This window comes from Lepidochelys kempii, chromosome 12 (genome assembly GCF_965140265.1).
Source record: "Lepidochelys kempii isolate rLepKem1 chromosome 12, rLepKem1.hap2, whole genome shotgun sequence".
In the NCBI taxonomy this organism is placed as follows: domain Eukaryota; kingdom Metazoa; phylum Chordata; order Testudines; family Cheloniidae; genus Lepidochelys; species Lepidochelys kempii.
In genome coordinates, this window is record NC_133267.1 from 43,023,278 (window position 1) to 43,043,415 (window position 20,138).

A 20,138-nucleotide genomic window follows, 5' to 3' on the forward strand; every position below is an offset into this window, starting at 1 on the left:
AGTGAGCCAGCATGAGTGACTTGCTTCCAAAGGAAGCCCAAGGCTCAGTAATGTCCATTGAAAATCCCCCATAGGCCAGTCCTCTGGCCAGTGAGGACAGGAGTGGTCCTAATTATACCTGTTCTCTTGGTGATATGTACTGCCCTTTTGGACCATACCAGACACCCCCCCAGGAAGCCTCTTGGTGCACTGGCCAAGCCTGCTGTGTGCCATAATGAGCTGGATTGGATGCTCCTGAGCCTTGTCTGTTATGCAGAGAGCTGTTTGTCCCCAACATGTCTAACTTTCTCTTCTGACAGCAGCCCCTAGTGCAGGTGGCCTCTTGGTGTATGGGAGAATATGGAGACCTCTTGATATCTGGTCAGTGTGAAGAGGAGGAGCCAGTTCAGGTAGAGCTCTGGGAAAGGGGAAAGCAGAGCAGTTGTGAGTGTTCTGGAGGGGTGTCGGAGTAGTGTGGTGCTGAGCATGTGGGAGTGGGGGGATGCTCTTGCTTGAGTTAGCACTGGTGGACATGATGCTGCTGGGCCGGAGAGTCATTGCCCTGTGGTAGGATGGAGATGGGCTGTGGCACGTGTATTGTCAACTCTGGGAAGCTCCTGGCATTGATGTCGAGTTGGAGGGGTTGGGAGCTAATCTGGCTGGGTGCTCTGTCCAAGCAGGGTCTGCGCATTGCACTGCTAATGCTACTTCTCCTTGGTGTATGGGGAAAATGCGATTTATAAATATATCAAATTTATGGATTTTAATTTTTAAATGGATTTCTCAGTGCCAATCCAGTGCTCTGCATGCCTGTCCCAGAAATGGAACACAAACAAAGGGGTTGGACCGCCCATAAATATACCCGCCAGCCCATATCCTCCTCGGTGATGTAGGAGCAGAGGGAAACAATGGTTTGGGAGTGTGCCCAGGAGGTTGTGCAGCAGAACCCATCTCTTTTCTCGGACACTAACCTGCTGCGCTTGCTTTGCTCAGGTAACGGAAGAGGAAGTACTCGATATTTTAGAAAGTGTCCTGATATCAAACATGTCTGCATCCGTTACACGAGGTTACGCTCTCACCGCCATCATGAAGCTTTCCACGAGGTTCACCTGCACTGTCAAGTGAGTCTCCCTTGGGTGCTCGCACTGCATGGGGAGGGCGTGCTGGTGAAGGCCAGCAGGACATGCATGTGGCAGGCAGGAGGGCACAAGCTGCAGTGGGGCAAGAGGGAGGGTTTCTGTGATGTAGCTTCTGCCTTCATGGACCATAAGGGGTTTTCCTGTTGCGTAGACTCTGTGATCCTGCCTTGCATACATGTATGAAGAGTGTTGTGTGGCTTTGTATGTGTCGTACTCTCCCTGTTCGTTATGGTCTGTGCTCTGTGTGGAGACGGTGTGACTTCACTCGAAAATACTCTGTTGCGGAAGTGAATCCTCATTTATGTATATAGTTTCCCTTTTGAATTCCCTCTGTCCATAATTCAAAGGGAATGAGCAGCCATGTTGCTTGCAGGTGGCTTGTCTAGCACTGTTGGGCACGCTGCTGGCACTGGGGATCTGATACGCCCTGTAGTGTTCCAGCAAAGTGTCAGACAGCATAGCATCACGGGCCCTACCAAATTCACAGCCATAGGATTTTGAAAATTGTGAATTTCATGATTTCAGCTATTTAAATCTGAAATTTCACGGAATTGTAATTGTAGGGGTCCTGACCCATAAAAGAGGTGTGAGGGGGTTGCAAGGTTATTGGGGGGGAGTTGCGGTTCTGCTACCCTTACTTCTGTGCTGCTGCTGGTGGCAGTGTAGCTTTCAGAGCTGGGCAGCGGGAGAGCGGCGGCTGCTGGCTGGCCGGCCACCGCCAGCGCAGAAATAAGGATGGCCTGGGATGGTGTTGCCACCCTTACTTCTGCGCTGCTGCCTGCAGAGCTGGGCCCTCAGTCAGCAGCTGCCACTCTCCAGCTACCAGCTCTGAAGGCAGCAGGGCACAAGTAAGGGTGCAATACCGCAACCTCCCTAAAATAACCTTGTGACCCTCCGCAACTCCCTTTTGGGTCAGACCCCGCAATGTGAGAAACACTGGTCTCCCCCGTGAAATCTGTATATTGTAAGGTAAAAGCATGAGCAGTGGGTGGAGCCCCCCCTTTGGGGAGGTTACCCCCGGCTCCGCCCTTTTCGCCTTGGTGAACGTACCTCCTCTCCCCAGCATCTGAAGCCCCAAAATCCCTTCCTCCCCCCTTGGTTGGAGGATCCCTGGGCTGGCTGAAGTCCTGAGGGTCCCCCTGCCCAGAGGAGTCCTGGGCCAACTGCAGCTGTGCTGTGCCTCCCCTCCCCAAACCGCCTGAGGAAAAGCATCTCTGGCCCGGAAGAAGCTTTTGATATGCCCCACGCAGGTTCCAGGGCAGCTGAGGAGGCAGTATTTGCTACTCAGCTTCCTGGGTTCATCAGTAATCTCCCTGGACTCCAGGGAAGCTGAATAGCACATATCACCTCCTCAGCTGCCCCAGAACCTGCATGGGACAATAAATCAGAAACTTCCCCCCAAAGCCCTGCAACTGGGGGTTTGCTGGCTGTGGCAGTGGCAAGGGAGCCAGAGCCTCCCCAGGCCTATTATACCCACCGCCGATGGGGAAAGCTCACAAAAGACCAAATTTCACGGGTGGGGGAAGGGGGGACATCAGATTTCATGGTCTGAGAATTTTTCATGGCTGTGAACTTGGTAGGGCCCTAATAATGGGCCTGCATAGTTGCCAAGGTAGTAAATTAGAAACAACACTGTCCCTATTGGGTTACAGGCCAGTTACATGGACACTTGCTGGAGAATTCTGAGCTCATGTCTGGGGAACATTGCCCTTGCTCAGTGTTTATTGGTTTCATTATTGGTTTCTTGCCCCTCAGCCGCATTAAGAAGGTTGTGTCCATCTATGGCAGCAGCATTGATGTGGAGCTCCAGCAGAGGGCAGTGGAGTACAATGCACTTTTCAAGAAGTATGATCACATGAGGTGAGTACAAGAAAGATTTAAGGTGAGAAGGTGACCTCCTGCATAACTTGGGCCAGAGAACGTCGCCCAGGGATTCTGCATCAAGACCACAGCCTGTGCTTGAGCTAGAAGCATATCGTCTAGAAAGACGCCAGCCTTGGTTTAAGGACATCAAGTGCTGGCGAACCCACTATCTACCTTGGGAAGCTTTCAGTGATTAATGACCCTCACTGTTAAAATGTGCATCTTATTTCCAGATTGAACTTTGCTGACATCAACTTCCAGCTGTCTGCTTGTTATGCCTTTGTCTGCTAGATTAGCGTCCCTGTACGGTCTGATGTAGTCTTCCCATGTGAGTCTCTTTTTAGACTGGTTTCAGAGTAGCAGCCGTGTTAATCTGTATCCACAAAAAGAAAAGGAGGACTTGTGGCACCTTAGAGACTAACAAATTTATTTGAGCATAAGCTTTTGTGAGCTACAGCCCACTTCACAGGCAGTCCCCACCCCACAAGAAATACCCAGACAAGGTCTGTCCTCCTCCTCCCCAGACTTGGGTACAAAGGAAAGATAATGGGAGTCCAGTGACAACACTGGGAGACAGCCAGTTCCATATGCTGGCCAGGGCCTCCAGAACCAGTTCCTCAGCATCCTAGAGCTGGGCTTCTGAGGACTACATTTTAATAGCTTGTCTTGTCCGTGCCTCCTCCATTCACAATTTCATGGAACCCAGCTCCCTTCCCATTGGTGATGCCATAACATCTCTGTGGCAATTACAGTAACGGCTTTCATGATAAGGTCACAGGAGGAAAGCTTCTTCTAATAGAATTTAGTTGCTGGAAACATGATGGAGCCAGCATCAGATGATCACCCAGCTCCTTGCAAATGCACGCAGGGGCACTGCAGAAGACAGTTTAGGAAGCGTTGCCTTAGAGCAAAAAGAACCATGAACTTTGATTGTGTAGCCTTGTGAGAAAGGGTTTGAAGTGCTGGGGTGGTGAGTGTATTGGCCTTCGTTACACCGGAGTGATTCCGGGGTTGATGGTTTTCACTCCTGAAGATTTTAATAATGGCTGAGAGTGCACAGTCACGGGGCTCAGGTTCCTTGGCAATGTGACATTTTTCATTTTCTACCCCTCAGAGGCACATAGGCAATTTAATAGTCTGTTCAGCATCCTGCGCAGTGTCTGTGGGGTGTCCCCCAAGTAGTTCATATCAAGGGGTGGCTCTCATCTTCCATCTCTTTGACTTTGGTAGCATGTCCTGCATCCCATCTTTCGTCCCATCCACCCCTTCTACACACACAATCTCTCTGTGCTTAGACTGTTACCTAGTAGCTCTCCTGAAAGACTGGAACCCGGGTAAGTTTGCTGCGTGGGTGCTTGCCTTCCCCATTCCATCACCATGCCTTGTGCTGGATAAACATGCCTGTCAGGAAAACGCAGTCAGTTGCTCTAACTCAGCTGCATCTGCAGTAGAGCAGGGATGTCTTCTGTGAGCACCCACTCCATGCCGCAGTGTGCTTAGGTCTTCTCCCCCTGAGTCTTGGGCTTCCCTATCCTAGCTCTGCAATGGGACCTGTCCCATGTAGGTGCAGGGCAGGGCTCTGTATTGCCTATAAAGACAATACCTGTCAATAACCAGGTTTATGCTGGTGACGGAGTGGCCCCAGTCTTTAATCAGCTCAAGCTCAGTTGTGTGATCCCAGAGTTCAGTTCTTCTCATAGAGCTAAAGCAAAAGGCCGGGCACCCTCTTCACATCATCCTTACCATCTCAAGTACTTTGGATTGGGATCAGGGTAGATGGCCCAGAGTGTAACCATGTCAGCTTCTTTCAGGTCAGCCCTACTTGAGAGAATGCCAGTTATGGAAAAGGTGACCACAAATGGCCCCACTGAGATTGTACAGACCAATGGAGAGACAGAGCCAGCAGTGCTGGAAACCAAACCTCCCCCCTCTGGGCTGCAGCCCACCAGCCAGGTAATGGAAGGTGCTCTCTTCAACTGGTGTAACTCTCCCACTGTCCTCTCAGACCCAGGTGCTGGAAGACTATTCCCCTCTCCCTAGTAAGCCAAGGGCATCTCTGCTTCTCTGACCTGTGTCTGCCTGCCTGATGCAACCTCTCTCTCCCCTGCTGATTCCCAGGCAAAAGAAGGGAGTCAAGGACTGGCATCAGGGAAAGGTGCTACAGCAGGAGTGCAGGCTGGAGCAGGTGGGGTGGATGGAGTTAAATCCCACCTACAAGTTGTGACCTGCCTCTCAGAAACTCCTCCCCTCCTTGGCACAGCACCTCCCGCTGTCTTTCTGAGACCCCTGGAAACTAGACAGCTTAAGTTGCTGAGCGCAAATTGTCAGCATTAGTCCGAGACTAGTGTAAGAGCTTCACAGGCAGATCACTGAGAGAGGGACCTTTTCATCCGAGAGCAAGTGGCATTTGTCACAGGTAAATACAAAGGTAGCAGGGAGCTGAGAAGATAACAGACGTTTTATTGCTTTTTTATTAGGCAAATGACTTATTGGACTTACTGGGAGGAAATGATATAACCCCAGTCATTCCAACTGCCCCTACAAGCAAGCCAGCCTCTGCCGGTGGGGAGCTCCTTGACCTCTTGGGAGATCTCAACCTAACAGGTGAGACCAGGCTGCAGCTATTGAGATGTATTCCAGGTCCCTCAGCTTGATGGGAGGAGCTGGGCCAGGATAAGAGGGGCATTCTTCCCTGTTCTTTTTCCAGGGATAGGATCTTCTGCAGGGGAGGCAGGGAAATTCCCCATTCCTCTGGCAGGGGATGAGGTTCAATGGCATTGCATGCCCTCTCACAGGGGGCTTGGTCCAAGGCTAATATGGAGAGGGTGGGAAATGCGTTGGAGTCAGATGAGTGTTCCTCTGTCCTGGGACAGGTTCTCAGCCTGGCAGGAGAGAATCAAGAGAGGGGAGAGGTGTTCTCTCTGCCTGGAGACTTGCTGGTGATGGCTGAGATTAAGGTCATTCTTGGGGAAAGGAGATGGCCCTATTGGGTTTTTTGTTTGTAAAAATAGCATGCTCCTTCTAGCTAATCCTTGAGCTGGGAAAAGCCACTCTATATTTCCTGCTAGCTAAACTCTACCTTCTTCTAACCTGCTTTCTCTAGCTTCTCCAGCCTCGGTCCCTGCCCCGCAGATATCGCAGCCTCCGTTCCTGTTGGATGGGCTCTCATCACAACCTCTCTTCAATGATATTGCTGCTGGTAGGAGCATAGGAACCCTGAGCACATGTAGCTGTTGTAACCATCGGGGGTCTGGTAACAAGGAGGAGGATTTGGGAGTGCGTGGGAGCAATGTGTGAAGGGGTGAAGGAGGAGCTGGAATAAGGGGGAAAAGGAGAGTAGTTCTCTACGTTCTGGACATAGGGTTTAGGGGCGGCAGGTGGGCCTGCTGATATTGAGAATGCTCTCCAGGTCCTTACTGGGGGCTGCTGCTCTTGTCCCTTGGCTGCAGGCATCCCCTCCATCACTGCATACAGCAAGAATGGGCTGAAGATAGAGTTCACCTTTGAGAGATCGAACACCAACCCCAGCGTCACCGTGATCACGATACAAGCCTCCAACAGCACAGAGCTGGACATGACAGACTTTGTTTTCCAGGCTGCGGTACCAAAGGTAGAGCTGCCATGACTGGCTGGGTGGCTAGCCCCCTGTCTTTTTCCAAATTCTTGCTATTGTTTTGTCCCTTCTGCACAGAGGAAGCAAAGCTCCAAGAAGCATAAGGAGGAGTTAAAGCTGTTAAGTTGTTTTCTTAGATCTCAAGCTGCCCAAATAGTCCTGTTTTAAGATGGTATTTAGAGTTGAGCAGGTACCTTTAGGGCTGAGCTTTCCCAGGCCTGGCTCTGTCTGGGGCTAGGGGGATCCTTCTGGGAAGTCTGATTAAACAGTTCAGCTTCTCTTTGAGAACAAGACACACTTATCCTTCTCAACAGCCAGAAGAGCCCTTTGAACAGCTCTCACTCTGAAGCGGGTGGGAGTAAGATGAAACTTGGTAGGAGGAAAGGTGCCTTACTGTGTCCCAGATGCAGTCCAGTTTGGTTTGGTTGAGTGGGAAGACTTGTGCATGCATGTTTACTTAGCAGCTCTCCAAGTGAGAGTAGGTTTCCTGGCTGTGTGTGAAGAGCTAGTCTCGGATTGTGGTAGAATGGAGCCAGTGCCTTTGTCCTTGAGAACCAGTGCAACTCAGCCTTGTGGCAGAATCATTCCTATGGTTATCAGGCTGTTTGCTGTTGGCTCAGGAGCACAGCAAAAGCAGTTCTGCCCTTGGGGCAGTGAGGCTCTGCCTCCTCCCCATCTGCCAGCAGTTATGTCAATCTGATTTCAGCCTGTGAGAAAGCAGGAGATGAAAACCCTCCGGCCTCTTGAGTGCTGCAGGCATGCTGCGTGCTTCTGACCTCTCTAAAAGGAGAAAAGACCAAGGAACTCCCTTAAAGCAGTCTCTCAGTAGTGCTTTCACCATTGCTGTAAACAGCAGGAGATGGTCTTTCCTTCCCCATCTGGGGTGGCAGTGTAGCTGTATTTGCTAAATGCTTGGTGTAATCAGCTTTCTGAAAGTCTTTTCCCTTTTCTTCAGACATTCCAGCTGCAGCTCCTGTCTCCCAGCAGCAGCATCATCCCAGCATTTAACACGGGGAACATCACACAGGTCATCAAAGTTCTGAACCCACAGAAGGTGAGCAGTCCACTGGTGGAAGGATTCCCTGAGCCTGGTTCTCATGGCTGTTTGTGAGACTGGGGGGTTTAGTGCTGTTTGCTCTCGAGCAGAGATTTCGGGCTTGTTCCTGGGGAATGATCACTGGTGGTGTGACAGTGTAGTTATGTTTGCAGTGTTGATGTAGCCATGTTTTCAAGATATTAGAGAGACAAGATATTACTTCACCCACCTTGGCAGTGTAGTGTAGTTATAGTCAGAAAAGGGCTATGGAAAAACAGACCTTTTTCCTGGGTGAATCCAATGACTTATCATAAGAACAGCCATACTGGGTCAGATCAAAGGTCCATCTAGCCCAGTATCCTGTCTTCTGAGAGTGGCCAATGCCAGGTGTTTCAGAGGGAGTGAACGGAACAGGACAATTATTGAGTAGTACATCCCCTGTCATCCAGTGCCATCTGGCAGTCGGAGGTTTAGGGGATACCCAGAGCTTGTGGCTGCATACCTGACCACCTTGGCTAATAGCCATCGATGGACCTATCCTCTATGAACTTCTCTAATTTTTTTTTAACCCAGTTATACTTTTTGCCTTCACAACATAGCTGGCCACAAGTTCCATAAGTTGACTGTGCCTTTTGTGAAGAAGTACCTCCTTATGTTTGTTTTAAACCTACTGCTGATTAATTTCATGGGATGACCCCCAGTTGTTGTGTTATGAGGAAGAGTAAATAACACTTCCTTATTCACTTTCTCCACACCAGTCATGATTTTATAGACCTCTGTCATATACCCCTTTAGTGGTCTTTTTTTTTAAGATGAACAGTCCAGTCTTTTATTCTCTCCTCATATGGAAGCTGTTCCATACCCCTAATAATTTTTGTTGCCCTTCTCTGCACCTTTTCCAATTCTAATAATCTTTTTTGAGATGGGATGGCCAAAACTGCACTCAGTATTCAAGGTGTGGGTGCACCATAGATTTATATAGTGGCATTATGAGATTTTTCTGTCTTATCTGTCCCTTTCCTAATGGTTTCTAACATTCTGTTAGCTTCTTTGATTGCCGCTGCACATTGACCGGATATTTTCAGTCATCCACAATTACTCCAAGATCTTTCTTGAGTGGTAACAGCTAATTTAGACCCCATCATTTTGGATGTATAGTTGGGATTAGTTTTTCCAATGTGCATTTCTTTGCATTTATCAACACTGAATTTCGCCTGCCATTTTGCCACGCAGTCACCCAGTTTAGTGAGATCCCTTGTAAATCCTCACCGTCAGCTTTGTACTTAATTATCTTTTGAACTTACTGCACTGCGCTCCTATTGTCCCCGTAGAGCCAGTTCAGCCTTTGGCAAAAGGTCCTGGGCTCTCTTCTGTTTCAGGCTTCACACACAGAATGTTAAACAAGTTCTGAGTGTAGAATCTTTATTGCAGTGGCCTACAAAGGAAATGGATATTGGGTTTGTACACTGGCTCTCTGATGTATGAAGGTAACCTGAAAGGATGGTGCCTTTTTAACCTTAGGAATGCCAACCCTGGTCTTTCCTGCTGGAGCATTTTCTAGCGTCTCAGATGTACATTGAAAACTTACTTGATCCTTAATCTTGAGCAAATACAGGTTTTCACTGGAGTGTTCATAGTGCTTGGAGTTTAATTTGTGTTTATAAAGAATGAAATTAAGCAGTTTTAAACATTTTGACTAAAAATCCCTTCCTCTCAACTGCTCTGACTTTGTCTCCTGTGATGTCAAGAGAGTTGGTAGATTTTTAGAGACACATTATTAAGGCCACAATAGGAAACTATCAATAGGAAGTATGGCAAGAAACCACATTGGCTTAATCAAGAGATTTTCAATGATCTGAAGCTCAAAAAAGAGTCCTACAAAAAGTGGAAGCTAGGTCAAATTACATAGGATGAGTATAAAATGGCACAAGTATGTAGGGACAAAATTAGAAAGGCCAAGGCACAAAATGAGATTAAACTAGCTAGAGACGTAAAGGGTAACAAGAAAACATTCTACAAATACATTAGAAGCAAGAGGAAGACCAAGGACAGGGTAAGCCCGTTACTCAAGGGGGTGGGAGGGGGAAGCAATTGCAGAAAATGTGGAAATGGCAGAAGTACTAAATGACTTTTTTTTTGTTTTTTCATCCAAAAGTTTAGCAGTGATTGGACGTCTAACATAGTGAATGCCAATGAAAATGAGAGGATCTGAGGCTAAAATAGGGAAGAAACAAGTTAAAAATTACTTAGACAAGTAAGATGTCTTCAAGTCACCAGGGTTTGATGAAATACATCCTAGAATACTCAAGGAGTTGACTGAGGAGATACCTGAGCTCTTAGCGATTATCTTTGAAAAGTCATGGAAGATGGGAGAGATTCCAGAGCACTGGAAAAGGGCAAATATAGTGCCCATCTATAAAAAGGGGGAAAAAGACAACCCGGGGACTTACAGACCAGTTATCTTAACTTCAGTATCTGGAAAGATGATGGAGCAAATAATTAAGCAATCAATTTGCAGTCACCTAGAAGATAATAAGGTGATGAGTAACAATCAGTGTGGATTTGTCAAGAACAAATCGGGTCAAACCAACCTAGTAGCTTTCTTTGACAGGGTAACAAGCCTTGTGGATGGGGGAAGTGATAAATGTGGTATATTTTTACTTTAGTAAGGATTTGATATGGTCTCACATGACCTTTTCATAAACTAACTAGGGAAATACAACCTAGACAAGCTACTATAAGGTGGGTCAGAGTACACTTATAAAGTTTGTGGACTATACTAAGCTGGGAGGGGTTGCAAATGCTTTGGAAGATAGCACTAAAATTCAAAATGATCTGGACAAACTGGAGAAATGGTCTGAAGTAAATAGGATGAAATTCAATAAGGACAAATGCAAAGTACTTCACTTAGGAAGGAACAATCAGTTGCACACATACAAAATGGGAAATGACTGCCTAGGAAGGAGTACTATGGAAAGGGATCTGGGAGTATAGCAAATCACAAGCTAAAACTGAGTCAACAGTGTAACGCTGTTGCAAAAAAAGCAAACATCCTTCTGGGATGTGTTAGCAGGAGTGTTCTATGCAAGACATGAGAAGTAATTCTTCTGCTGTAGTCCATACTGATTAGGCCTCAGTTGGATTATTATCCCCTATTCTGGGCACCACATTTAGGAAAGATGTGGACAAATCAGAGCAAGTCCAGAGAATAGCAGCAAAAATGAGTAAAGGAAGAGAAGACTGAGGGGATACATAACAATTTTCCAGAATATAAAAAATTTGTTACAAGGAGGAGTGATAAACATTATTCTCCTTTCAGAGTAACAGCCGTGTTAGTCTGTATTCGCAAAAAGAAAAGGAGGACTTGGGGCACCTTAGAGACTAACCAATTTGTTTGAGCATAAGCTTTCGTGAGCTATAGCTCACTTCATCAGATGCATACTGTGGAAACTACAGAAGACATTATATACACACAGAGACCATGAAACAATACCTCCTCCCACCCCACTCTCCTGCTGGTAATAGCTTATCCAAACTGACCACTCTCCTTACAATGTGTATGATAATCAAGGTGGGCCATTTCCAGCACAAATCCAGGTTTTCTCACACACACACACCCCTTTTTCCAAAAACCACACACACAAACTCACTCTCCTGCTGGTAATAGCTTATCCAAAGTGACCACTCTCCCTACAATGTGTATGAAAATCAAGGTGGGCCATTTCCAGCATAAATCCAAGTTTAACCAGAATGTCGGGGGGGGGGGGGTAGGAAAAAACAAGGGTAAATAGGCTACCTTGCATAATGACTTAGCCACTCCCAGTCTCTATTTAAGCCTAAATTAATAGTATCCAATTTGCAAATGAATTCCAATTCAGCAGTTTCTCACTGGAGTCTGGGTTTGAAGTTTTTTTGTTTGAAGATAGCGACCTTCATGTCTGTAATTGCGTGACCAGAGAGATTGAAGTGTTCTCCGACTGGTTTATGAATGTTATAATTCTTGACATCTGATTTGTGTCCATTTATTCTTTTACATAGAGACTGTCCAGTCTGGCCAATGTACATGGCAGAGCGGCATTGCTGGCACATGATGGCATATATCACATTGGTGGATGTGCAGGTGAACGAGCCTCTGATAGTGTGGCTGATGTGATTAGGCCCTGTGATGGTGTCCCCTGAATAGATATGTGGGCACAGTTGGCAACGGGCTTTGTGCAAGGATAAACCAGTCAGAGAACACTTCAATATCTCTGGTCACGCAATTACAGACATGAAGGTCGCTATCTTAAAACAAAAAAACTTCAAATCCAGACTCCAGTGAGAAACTGCTGAATTGGAATTTATTTGCAAATTGGATACTATTAATTTAGGCTTAAATAGAGACTGGGAGTGGCTAAGTCATTATGCAAGGTAGCCTATTTCCCCTTGTTTTTTCCTCCCTCCCTCCCCCCCCCCCGACGTTCTGGTTAAACTTGGATTTGTGCTGGAAATGGTCCACCTTGATTTTCATACACATTGTGAGGAGAGTGGTCAGTTTGGATAAGCTATTACCAGCAGGAGAGTGGGGTGGGAGGAGGTATTGTTTCATGGTCTCTGTGTGTATATAATGTCTTCTGCAGTTTCCACGGTATGCATCCGATGAAGTGAGCTGTAGCTCACGAAAGCTTATGCTCAAATAAATTGGTTAGTCTCTAAGGTGCCACAAGTACTCCTTTTCTTCTCCTTAACTTCTGAGGACAAGACAAGAAGCAATGGGCTTAAATTGCAGCAAGGGTGGTTTAGGTTCGACATTGGGAAAAACTTCCTGTCAGGATGGTTAAGGACTGAAATAAATTGCCTAGGACAGTTGTAGAATCTCTGTCACTGGAGATTTTTAAGAGCAGCTGAGATAAACAAAATGGTCTATAATGCCTAGTCCTGCCTTGCGTGCAGGGGACTAAATGACCTCTTGTGGTCCCTTCCAGTCCTACAATTCTGTGATTTTAAAGTTTCCTTCTAAGCTCTTGAGTTTGGGGTTTTGTTAGTTGTATCTATGTAGATGCTGAGTGCCACAATGTATCTGTTCCAGATACCACCTAGGAACAGAAATGCATGTGGGAGGGGATGTGTTTTCTTAAAATTTCAGTTTGTGGAGGCCACTTCTAGATGCCAAGGCTTTGTCTACATTTAAAATGCTACCGTGGCACAGTTTCACTTGCTGCAGTGCTTCAGCGTAGACCCTGGCGGGAGGGATTCTGGTGCTGTAGGTAATCCACCTCCCCGAGAGGCAACAGAATTTTTCTGTCGATCTAGTGCTGTCTACACCATGGGTTAAGTCAGCATAGCTACATCTTATAGGGGTGTGGATTTTTCACACCCCTGAGAGACATAGTTATGCTGTTGTAACTGTTCAGTGAAGACCAACCCTTTGTGGCAAAATAGTGTTTGGCTGTTCCATGCTTTTGACCAAAACTCTCTAAAACTGACCCTGCATCATTTCCATTACTGGCACCTTATGCTCAGTTATCCTCTGTAAATACAGCTTTGCAGGAGTCGGTCCAGAACAGAGACTAATTAGTTTGGGTGTGTTGAGGAAAGGGTATCAGCACTGATGGCACATTGTCCAGGAGCCATTTCCAGTGGTTTGTTTCCTTGTAAGCACTCAAAACCTGGTAACTGCTCTGTAGTTTGGCATGGGCTACCTTTGCTGCTGGTTAAAGCTGACCACTGGGGGCCTGTGGAATGGACTTCCTGAGATGGTGGAAGGCTTGGATGAAATTGCCTGTTTTTCTTTGCTTTCTTTTGGTGCACAGTTAATGAGTAAGGCTATTTGATTCCCATAGAGTCCCACTTTTTTTTAGCAAAATGGCAAGGTTGTCAGAGCAACATTAAATGTCAGGAACATGTAATTTACTGGCCAGTATTGGCCAAACAGTACCCTATACTGGTGACGCCCAGCCTCTTTAGACGGAGGCTGGATATATTATTTCAAAGAGGTCAAAGGCCACACTCTGTATTTTAGGCCGGATTCTTTGTCCTGTTGTGCTCCTTTGCGCTGCTCAGCTCTCACAAGGCAATGGAGGCCACACATGTTCCTTGCTGCGGAATCCCCGGAGGGTGGAGAGCCAGACCATCTGCTCCTTGTGGGTCTCCCATGAGGTGCTTTGGGGACAGAGGAATTGATTGGAGCATGCTGGGCTCTGGCTGTTTATTAGATGGCATATGGTGCCTTCAGCCATAGGCAGCTGGTGTAACTTAAAACAACTTCTGCTCTGCTTTAATGTATCCCAGGGCTGGACACAGAATCAGGGAGTGGTAACTGGTTCTTGGCTACGCTGGGGGTGGGAAGAGGTGTCCTGTCTTGGGGCTCTCCCCAAAGCTCAGGGACAGCCAGTTAAGCTCCTGTTCTATTCTCCCAGGGGCTCCCACTGCCTAGCAGACGTGTCTCTTCCTTCCAATACAGTGGGCAGCCTGCAAGGGAGCTGCTGAGCATCTTCAGCAGGGAAGGGCCAGCTCTCAGCTGCTCCAAGGGCTGTAGGGTAGGTGGTGGGTCTGACTCAGATACTTCACAGGATGTGCTCACAGGCACATTCAGTTCATGATCAAATATAAACCTTAACAGAGTTGCCCTTTGGAGCCACAGTTTAGAGCATGGAGAGAGACAAATTGGGAGCCACTTCTCTGCAGTGCTTGCAGAGGTTCAGTACAGGCCTGGAAAAAGAAACACAATTCCCCTTTCCCATGTAGCTGCCAAGAGCTGGGCTTTAGTAGCACTGTATTCTCTACTTCTTTGGGGGAGGGGGATGTCCCCTTTCTCATGGTTCTTGAGGCTGTTTCCTCTTCAGCCCTGTTAAGTGAGGTCATGCATTTGAATAAGGCCGGGGTCCTGTGGAATAAATAGTATGTGCTCATGTAATTAAAGACGGTATCATAAGGCATGGGAGTAAGTAGAATTACAGTTGCCGAGGCAGCCTTAATTTTGGCACTTCCTGACTTTTGAGAGCTTGGCTGTGCAACCTGAATGTCCTTTTAATATAACTCATTGGCAATAGTCTATAATAGATCTATACGGCATGTCCCCTTGGACAGGGTACCTCAGGGCATTGCTGGTGGGCTCCAAACCTTTCACCTGTGGGTCACGAAGCTGAACCCTGCCCAGCTTGGTAGGGATAAAGAATTATTTCCATCTCACAGACGTCTGGCCCCATAGAAGATGTGTTTGGTTTCAGTTCTGGCCCCCACCTCACAAATCACTAGGCCTTGCATTAATTGGTGACAAGCTAGGAACTGCATGGGCAATGGAGATTGAACTGCTGCCCCCTCACCTGTAGTGGGTTGGCGGGCTGGCAGGGCAGTGTCTGTTTACCTATCAGGCAGCAGCAGGGCCAGGCTTCCAAACAGCTTCATTCCTCAGGGCTGTCCAGCTGATGCCTTTTTCCAGTTTTAAAGTCAAAGTTTAGGGTTGTATGGAAATTGGATACTTAAATTTACATGGAGTACCGTCAGGGACCTGAGACAGAGCCTGCCCTGCAGACTGTGCAATAAGCAGCAGAGGAAAGCGGAGGAAATGCAAGAACTTAGACAGGGGACCTGTCCCACAGAGCCTGCAAGCCCAAGAGCTGGCCAGCAGCCACCAGACCTGCCTTCTGCACTCTTCATTAGCTGCAGCTGGTCGGCTGTCTTGAAGTGTACAGAGTGGAGAAGAAGGATGAGGGCAGAGCAGACTGAGTCCTGTGGGGGTGCACAGATTGGAAAAAAGAGCTGTGCTCTAAGGCTTCGACAAGTTTCCATGAGAGGGACTGGAAGATTAGAAAGCTCTAGCCTGTTTTAGATCAGCATTGGCTTTAACTGCGTATCATCCTACCAGATTAATTGCCTGTGAGACGTACCCTAGCAGCCCACGTGACACAGGTGTGCCCACAGGATGGGACAGTGCTAGTGGTGTGTCCCTACCTCCTCCAGAGGTGACCGATCAGGTTGCACAGGGTGAGAGGGGTTGTGGGAGGGATTGTGAGTTTGGGGTTTACTGAAGACCCTGATCTTGTTTTTTCCTCTCTTATAGCAACAACTACGTATGCGGATCAAGTTGACCTATAATCACAAGGGCTCAGCAATGCAGGATCTAGCAGAAGTCAACAACTTCCCCCCTCAGTCCTGGCAGTGAGGCTCTGGCACCATTCTTACTCACCCCACCCAATCAGAGGAACTTGGGGAAGAAGGTTGATCCCTGGCAATCCCCCAAACTGCACCATGGACCTGGGGAACAATGAGACCTGCTGATGAGGAGGAATCTTCCTGAAGTGATTGCTGATTTTTGAAGCATATCTGTTAAGACTAATTTCCTCCCCTCCGCTGATGAGGCTTGCTGCTTGTGGAGGCTGCTCTGCACTCCCCCATGCATTCACAGCCAGAAGCAACATTGCCCTTCCCCCTAAGAAACATACAGCTCGCTTGGAAGAGAGGACTGGAATTGCTTGCAAGGAAACACTTTTTTCTCTCCTCCCCCCCCTCCTGCCCCCGTGCAGCAAGTGAGCAGCTGTCTCTTCTTTCTGCTGCCTTCTTTCTATGGGGTGGGTGAGGTGGTTTTGAGTCATTACTTGCTGGGTTACCATCTTCAGGCACTTTCATCTGGGGTTTGTGGGAGAGGTTATCCAGAGACCATTAGGGAGTCTTGCCTTTTTATTTCTGTTTCTCCAATGTGTGAAGAGGCTGTAGGCTCCTATTGGCCTATTCTGTGCATTGCTGTATACACACAGACACCTTAGCTGTATGATACCGACAGCAGGTCAGGGACAGAGCGCAGGAAAAGTGATGCTGATGAGATCTGATCCAGTTGATTTGGTGCTATATTTGAACATGAAGCCCTGACACTTCAATTTCCTTCACTTTCCTTCATTGGTTGCAGCCATGCAGACTCACAATGGCTCTTCTGAAGCTATCTCCCCAGAAAGCATCACAATGGATTAGAGACCTAGAGCTCCAACCCACCCTATGCCCAAAATTTCAAAACTCTGATATTCCCAAGTCCCTTGACTGTTGGCTGTGGTAGGTGGGTAGAAAGACAATGTTCCACTCTATAGATCACTTTTTGATAAAAGGCCGCATTGCCTGCTGGGAGGCTCAGCATAGACTACACTATAAAGTCACTTTTCCCTGTTACTCCAGACCTTCCCCCGTTTCATTTCCTAAGCCTGTCATAGACCCCTGGATTCCATCCAAGTTCATTCTTCTGACTGGGATGTTTATATTGTATCTGTAACACTGGCACTGAAATAAAGACCATGCAGTTTAAAGAGACCTTTCCCACTTTGTACTTAATGGTGGTGTAATGAAACCCTGTTGCTCCTTGCTCCCCTTTCAGTGAAGTTCATGTCAATCTGATGTGGCACCCACATTTATTCTCAAATTGAAAGTAACTAAGCAAGTTGTTCTTTGCGTGGAGGCCAGTTTCTTGAGCATATGGGTCCAAAGACCTGAGGTCTAGTGCTCTTCAGAGCTATGTCAGTTATTTCTAGAGAAGAACTATGTATTGCTGCACTGTGCATTTTTTAGTATGCAGTGTCAGCCAAGTAGTGGCTTCATAAACCTCTGTGGAAAGGTGAAGAATGGGAGCCAAGGTCCATAGTGCGAGACAGGGCAGCTATGTATGGTGTTGAGCACCCTGTAGGACTGGGGAAAGGGAGGGGGCACACCTTGGATTTTCACCTTGAGCATATTGGCATTTTGAATAGACTCTTGTCTCCAACCCTGATGCTTTCTCAGAGGAAACTGGTGTCAAATCTGCTTTACTTCTCCCTTAGAGCCTTCTAGATGATGACCCATAAGTGGTCCTGAGACCTGAACCCTTCAGGTGGTCACAAAGGACTGACACCAGGTGCTGGTCTTCACTGGAAACATTTCCATCTGTCCGTATAACTGATTTAGATGCAGGATCTGATGTTTGCCAACTGTTGATGGGTGGTCAGAGCAGGCTGTGTAGGCTTGGGCTCTGTGAGACTGCATACAAGTGTGGGACCCTGGGCATTTAGAGAAAGTAGAGAGAGCTGCTCTGCCTTTGCCTTTGAAAAGTGGTCATTAAAGATTTATGTTCAGACTGCTTTTTTAAATGGTGTTAAATGATACTGTCAAATTGGCACAAGGCTTTGTAGTATGATTGATGGGTAGGTCCCTACAGCAGCACTAGTTTATCTCTTAGTCATAGAGGCCATCTCTTTGCCTTCCAACATTTGGAGGGGATCAGCTAAGACCTTTTTGATTAGAATAGAAGCTCTGTAGCATTCTGCTGGCATTGGCATCTGCTTGAGACTATAGGAAGAATAAGCTGCACCCACACAGTGTCTCTCTTGAGAACAGAACTGATCCTGGGTTGTAGCATTTACAAGAAGAGCAATATCTTGGCCAAATCATTGAGGGTGAGGTGTCTGCTTCAGACAGAAGTGTGATGTTACAGGCAACCCAGTGATATTTAACAGTTGTATAAGGGTCTATTCTTGGAAGTGTTGAGCGTTACTTCCCATTCACTTCAGCCATGAGTGAGGGTGGTGATGGGCATCTCTCTGGTTCAGAAACACTTTCAGATATCAAGCTAAGTCTGTGCCTTAGTTCCCACAAACTCTCCCATTCTCCTCAGTGAAGGCTGCACCTGCTACAAAAAAGTCGCTCGTTACTGTGAAGACTGCTGCACTTCAATAGTTCCTTTTTCGTAGGAAGAGCAGTGATGCTGGGGCATAAGTGAGGTCAGAGCTGATGCTGCAGAAGCAATGGTCGCTCTGGCCTGTTGACTGCTGTACAACTGGAAGCTGAATACCTCATTGCTTCAGGTGCCATTACTTCCTCTCTTCTGGAGCAGCATGTGTTTTGCCAGTAGCTTTCCAAATGGAAAGCTTGTTGGGATAAATTCCTCTTGTGTGCTTGGCTCCTCTTCAGCCTCAGTCCATGGAAGAGATGTTTGTATATGTATGGAGCTCTCTGCACTTGACACAAAGTTTTGGTGCAATTGTCCTGAATCTCCTGACTAAGTTTAGGAGACTGCATGTGGCAGGGTGAGTGGTGTGGATTGTACACCTGTAGGACGTTCAGTTTGAGGCCATCCTTTGGCTGTGAGATAATCATCATGAAGAGGCTAAGCATTTCCGTTGTCCTTGGAGGTCTCTGCCTTCCTCTTGCTAGGGATAATGGTGCTAACACCATACCAGAGAGAGAGCTTCATACCCGCTGTGCACACCTAGTGATCAATCCCTTTGTTTGCTACTTGACCCTGGGCAAGTCTCTTAAACCCCATCCTGTTTCCTTGTTTGTAACTTGGGTGTAATAATACTTGCCCACCTCTGTAAAGTGCTTTGAGCACTGTTTACGTTCACACCAATGGAATGGGACAGTTGTACATGTCTGGTTGACTGCCACATCTGATGACATGCTTCCCATTTTAATGCAGGGGGACAGTGCTGAGGGCAGGATACAGACTTAAAGTTAACTTTTTTAACACTCTGCATAGAGAGTTTGGGGCTGGGAGAAGGCGGTGAATATCTTTTTATTTTTCCCCCCCTCTAGTGAATGTATTAATATCTTTGAGCCATGAGACAACAGAAGGAATAGGAGCTGAATCAGGCTGAAGGCAGAGGAGATGGGGAGGAGGCAAGTAAAAGTCCTGAGATTTGATTTTGTGCAGCTTCTTGGGGGAACGGCACATGGAATTGATGTAAACAACTCTTTCAAGCAATAGCAGTGAGTAGCTGCTGCCTACACAAGTCCTTGGATATTTAACCCAGAAGATGCTGAAGCATCTGGGACAAGCATTTCATTCCTTTCCCTAGGCCTGGTTCTGGAGCAGCAAGGATGGCTTTTTTAGACCTCCTGATGTGCTTTCCATGTGTTCATTTTCTGCTTGGGGGCTGTAAGGGAAGGAGTCATTGGATGCTTCCCTCTGTGAACTCACTTTATTCCTGTAGTCCTTTTTCTTTCCTGAAGTTGTAAGTTACATTTTACATGGAATCCCATCTCCTTGACTCTATTTAAAAAAAAAAAAAAAGTCCTTTCTGAGAGGGGAGCCTGATGACGTTCTAACTATTGCAGATTTTTGAGATGTGAAAAAAATTTAATTAAATGCTAAGTCTTAGAGGTGAGTGAGGAGCATAACAGATGTAAACATTTACATGGGATGCATTAGAATTCTGCTGTGTGTATTGTCTTTCAGTTGAAACAAATTATGAAGTGACTAATAATAAAGTCAATACTCAGTGATTTAAAACTGTGTCTTGTTACTTTTTTCAAGTGTAGTGGGAGAGGACTGGGTTTTTAACCACATGACTACCTGGCTAATCACTAGTGGGCATGAGAAGGCCAGGCGCCTGGAAGAGCCTTAGCAGTGACCACTGGAAATGCCACAGAGCTTGCAGATTCTGCCAGTGCGCTTGCCTAACAGAATGAGGACAGGTGCGTATTAAACCTATAAATGTTACATAAATTTCTCACTAAGAGAAGGCTGCCCAGCCACAAATCCATAAACAAGTTTAGGAACTATACCCCTTCA

At 46.9% G+C, this 20,138-nt stretch overlaps 1 protein-coding gene across 4 annotated transcripts in view; it reads left to right on the plus strand.

Moving 5' to 3' along the window:
* AP1G1 (adaptor related protein complex 1 subunit gamma 1) overlaps nt 1–16,906 on the plus strand; it is a 94,126-nt gene extending 77,220 nt beyond the window's left edge. For 2 of the 4 annotated variants that reach the window (XM_073308377.1, XM_073308381.1), the window contains exons 15-23: nt 300–389; nt 973–1,100; nt 2,874–2,978; nt 4,793–4,934; nt 5,459–5,585; nt 6,085–6,180; nt 6,431–6,591; nt 7,550–7,648; nt 15,672–16,906. In XM_073308377.1, the coding sequence (XP_073164478.1) occupies nt 300–389; nt 973–1,100; nt 2,874–2,978; nt 4,793–4,934; nt 5,459–5,585; nt 6,085–6,180; nt 6,431–6,591; nt 7,550–7,648; nt 15,672–15,773 (1,050 nt within the window). In that variant the 3' untranslated portion in view covers nt 15,774–16,906. Of the gene's footprint in view, nt 1–299; nt 390–972; nt 1,101–2,873; nt 2,979–4,792; nt 4,935–5,458; nt 5,586–6,084; nt 6,181–6,430; nt 6,592–7,549; nt 7,649–9,785; nt 9,885–15,671 lie in introns of all 4 variants that reach the window. The other 2 variants (XM_073308380.1, XM_073308379.1) reach the window with 2 other exon arrangements.
* The last annotated feature ends 3,232 nt before the right edge of the window (nt 16,907–20,138 follow it).